This window comes from Cnephaeus nilssonii (assembly GCF_951640355.1).
Source record: "Cnephaeus nilssonii genome assembly, chromosome: 2".
Lineage (NCBI taxonomy): Eukaryota > Metazoa > Chordata > Mammalia > Chiroptera > Vespertilionidae > Cnephaeus > Cnephaeus nilssonii.
The window spans coordinates 90,400,116-90,404,872 of NC_137073.1; the positions used below are offsets into that span (position 1 = coordinate 90,400,116).

Here is a 4,757-nt window from a genome sequence, read left to right on the forward strand (position 1 = left end):
TGTGGCAGTTCTGGAAACTATTCACAACCCCCTTATTATTTATGAGTACCCCTGAGGAAACAGGCTCAAGGTCACACTCCCTTAGCAAGTGGTGAAGCTAGAACTCTTAGCCACTAAAGTATGTTGCTTCTCGAGATGAGCTTTAAATCTCACCACTTGTGAGGCATGAAATGCTAAAGCCGGACAGTCATCCTCTCTGAGCCGGTCCACTCACCCGTGAAAGGGGAGGAGCACCTCAGTCACACAGCCCTGAGGCTCACACAACGCACAGGCTCAGCACAGTGAGTGACTCAGCACAGTGAGTGAGGGATAGAGAGCGGTTGTCTCCTTGCTCAAGGTTGAAGAACTAGCTGGTGGAAGAACCTATGTCCAATTCCACAGTTCGTAGGAGGCCTGCCTCCTCCCCAAAACTCTAATAAGTTATTTTAAGTCTTTAAAACTTAACTTTTAAAAAAGATAAAAGCTCCCATATTAATGTTTTCTTAATAACTAAAGGGTTATTTCTGCATAATTCTATAATTATGTTTATACTAGTGACCCAGTGCACGAAATTCGTGCACATTAAAAAAGGATGAGAGGAAATAATTTACTATTTTGCTACTTGCCCTTTCTCTATAATAGAAATGTCAGAGATGAAAGAAAATTAGTAAAATGTATATGAAAGCCTTCCTCCTGTCAGAGTCTGGGGTTCAAGACAGGACCCAGAGTCAAGTCCCTGCCCACCCACATGCACCTCAAAATCGCATGAGACCCAGAACCAGCTGCGCCCCGCCTCCCATTGGGCTAGATCCAGACACGGCCAGTCCCACCCTTGTCAAGCCCTGCCAGGCAGGGGGCGCAGCCTCAGGTCCCCCGTCAAGCCCCACCGGCAGGGGGGCGCAGCCTCAGGTCTCCTGTCAAGCCCCGCAGGGTGGGGGGCACAGCCTGAGGTCCCCTGTCAGCCCTGTCAGGTGGGGGGCGTGGCCTGAGGTCCCCTGTCAAGCCCCACAGGGGCGGGGGAGGGTGTAGCCTCAGGTCCCTGCTGATTGCTCGTTAAGGCTCTTTATGGGAACTTGGCCTCAGCTGTGGGTGCAGCCATCTTTGTGATGGAGTGATGGTCAATTAGCATATTCCCTCTTTATTAGATAGGATTCAAAGGACTCTAGTCTGTTTTTCTCACTCCTCCTCCTCACCATATATTATTTCCTCTAAGAAAATATAAAAGGACAAGGGAGATAAAATTTTTTCCTTACATTTTTTAGAAGAGGAAACTAAGATCTCTAAAGAGCATATTTTCAGTTAGCAGATAGCTATTACAAGGCAGAAGATTTAATAATAACAATTTATTCTTTACATACTTTATTATACTTGATTTAATTCTGCTTATTGTATAAAAGTATTTATGATAATTACATTAAATTAAAATTAATTTTAAATTTATCACCAATAATTATATACATGGCATAAGTAAAACTACAGACCATTTCCAGATCATCAGTCCATAAAGAAAGGGCTATTTCACAAATCATATTCTTTTTCTTATATTGAGTCCCATGAAAACACAAGTTCTTTCACGATATGAGTTCTGAAGCCAGTATTCCTTCTCCTTACCAACAAATGCCAGCATTTTGAGAAAATAGTTTCCTTTGTAGATATTCCACCAATTCAAGTTTTGATTTTAGAGTTTCAATATCATAATAGGGAATCTGTAAAGGAGGAAAATGAAATTTGTCATCATCCTTCACAATCGGAAACTCCCTTGGTGTTTTTGGTTACTTGTTTCTCGCCCTCCTCTACAGCAGAATGTAAGCTCCTGGCGGGCAAAGCTCGCACTAGCGTATTCATCCTGTAGCCCCAGTGCCTACAACAGCACCTAGGTTCAGGAAATACAAAGCAGAGCGTGCAAAGAAAATTTGGGCTCTGGTATCGTCAGATTAGGGTGAAAGGTGGACTTGACCTGGGAGCTGATGAATGACCACAGACACTCAGAGTGGGAGACCAGTGTGGTGGTGGAAGCAGCTGGACAAAGGGAGAAAGGCCAGAGAGAATGGAGGGGGCTTGACGGAAGGGGAGCAGCCCCCGAGCTCAGAGCAGAGCGCCTGGCTGTCAGCTCCGGGCAGCTCCCAGAGCAGAGGGCCTAGGACATTGAGACGCCCAGGAGCTTTGACTTTATCACCTAAGCAATAAGCAATAAACATAAAGGCTCTGAACACACACTGGCACGATTAGTTTTAGGAAAATTAATCTGAGAATGTAGAAAAATGGAGTGGAGAAGAGTAACCAGACAGGAAAGCAGAGGACAGACTGGTGGACAGCTTAAAGCAGTGGTCGGCAAACCACGGCTCGCGAGCCACATGCGGCTCTTTGGCCCTTTGAGTGTTCTAACGCCATTTCTTCAAAATAGACTCGCCCAGGCCGAAAACCGACTTCTGCGCATGGGCCACGAAGTTTCAATCGAAGTGTACGTGCGCGCCCGTACGTGGTATTTTGTGGAAGAGCCACACTCAAGGGGCCAAAGAGCCGCATGTGGCTCGCGAGCCGCGGTTTGCCGACCACTGGCTTAGAGAGTTAGGGAAGCTCCACGTCCACTCACTGTGGCTCCTCACATGAGACCTTCTGCCGTGATTTATGATGTAAATACAAGTAAGGCCTTAAACACTAAGTGGTAATGAGGATACTGGTTTTAATGGGCTATCTTGTCCACTTTTATTCATAAAATCAGGTGGAAATTAAAACAGACATTCCAATAATTTTGTAACTGAATATACAATAAAATATACAGATGATGTATTATAGAACTGTACACTTAAAACCTATAATTTTATTAACCAATGTACCCCCCGAATAAATTCAATAAAATAAAATGCTCTTGACCTTAATATAAATGGGCTGATAGACCACTTAGTAACCTGGAAAAAGCAATCTAAAATAGACACTGCTTTGGAGTAAAAAGACACAAACATACCTGAACAACCTGATAACCAAGTAAGCGTAGGTGTCTTTGTTTAATAGCTTCCTTTCCCAGTAAGTGTTTGCTATTCAAACAAAATCTTTTTGGACCATCAATACACAGTGCTACCCTGAAAAATCAGAGAGAGAGTCCATTTTCAAAACAACCCAATATATTTACATATTTTTAGTTGCCAGAGTTTATTTGGGATTTGCTTATTCCTATAAGTAAATAATGAATGTGTTATCCTTTAATCTGTCAAGAAAACACTCAATTGAGTTTCATATAATGTTACAAATATTTTCCAAAACTGGTATGCTGCAAAGTAGTTTTAATTTTTAGACTGATTATTTTTTTTCACTTTAAAAAGACAATCATTGTTTATCCTCAGCAAGTAACATTAACGACAAAAGTTTTCTTACCTTTTATGTACGTCTTCATGAAATGTAAATGGTAATACAAATCCTTCTTCATCTAATTTAATTTCAACATCTGGTGAGAGAAGAAAGGAAAAATCCTTCGTGTGATACCCTCACAAACACTATCTTCCTTGCCTCCTCGTCTGTTTGCATTCTTCCACACTGCATTTACCAACTGGCTGAAGGCTGCAAAGTAATGACCACACCAGACAATGGTGAGATTTTTAACGTAACCGGGCCTATAATCAACCAAGTCAGCCTGAAACTAAGAACGCTAACTACACAAAAACAAGGAGTGGGTGCTCAAGTTATTTGGGGGATAACAAGAATCACTCACACAACTGACTCCTTCAATCCAGTGAAGAAAATCCTTTAAATTAAGCAATGCTAGACACCTATGCACAATGAACCTTTCTTCACTGGAGCACCCAGAGCCACCAGGGGAGTAAAGCATCCCTGCACCCCAACATGTGGTCCCAGAGAATGGACAGGCTCCCTTCCTTCCCACTGATGCTCTACCGCTCCTCTTCTAAAAGGAGCCCATACCCGAGGACAGTGAGATGTGAGAGGAGCCGTAAAACACTGTCCTCTTTGAGCTGATTTTCTTTTAGTCATTAATCTTTACAAATTTGTAAGGGCAGAAGGCCTTGGACTCTGGTCAGTGCTGTCCAACAGAACTTTCATGATGATGGAAACACTTATACCTCTATTGTCCAATATGGCAGCCGTGAGCTACCTGTGGCTACTGAACACTTGGAAGTGTGGCTAATGTGACTGAGGAACTGAACTTTGAATTTTTTTTAATTTTAATTATTTTAAATGTAAGTGGCCATATGTACTAGTGGGCTACTCTACTGGACAGCACTGGCCTAGCGTACAACAGCAGCTAACGATTACTGAGCACTTACTGTAATACTCGCATTATTTCATATAACCCTTAAACAAGTCTAAGAAGCCACTATTCTCCTATTTTACAGAAAGCAGCAAGCAGAAAAGGTTAAAAACTCTGCCCAAAGACAGTCTGCTATATGTGGCTAACACGTGGGGACTCAACCCCAGGCAGTCTTGACTCAGCCCTACTGCACACCCTGGTTCCACTTCGCCTTTAGGGAAGGCAAGTCCATTTTGTATTTCCAGACCTTCTATGGCTACTAAGTTGCAAATATTGCAAATGGGAATGAAGGCTGAAGGTTAGTAATCAACAAAACCCTCTATTACTCACCTATTGTGTAATAATAGGGTGTTAACACTTTTGAAGCAAAATACGATCTTGCTCCCAAAAGGTCAATCAATCCAAACATCACATATTTATAAAGATGAAAATCCACAGGCGTCTCCAGGGAGCAGCACGGAGTAAGAAATGATTTCACTTGATATTTAGGAAGAAGTTTGGACCCTACAAATTGTAA

General features: G+C 42.5%; 1 protein-coding gene across 1 annotated transcript in view; it reads right to left on the reverse strand.

Moving 5' to 3' along the window:
• Window positions 1–1,446: 1,446 nt before the first annotated feature.
• Window positions 1,447–4,757, reverse strand: part of FASTKD3 (FAST kinase domains 3) — a 5,771-nt gene continuing 2,460 nt past the window's right edge. Inside the window, exons 3-6 of the mRNA XM_079797953.1 lie at window positions 4,571–4,744; window positions 3,352–3,421; window positions 2,945–3,059; window positions 1,447–1,685 (exon numbers count right to left, since the gene is read on the reverse strand). Coding sequence (XP_079654079.1) covers window positions 1,587–1,685; window positions 2,945–3,059; window positions 3,352–3,421; window positions 4,571–4,744 — 458 coding nt within the window. The 3' untranslated portion in view covers window positions 1,447–1,586. The remainder of the gene's footprint in view (window positions 1,686–2,944; window positions 3,060–3,351; window positions 3,422–4,570; window positions 4,745–4,757) is intronic.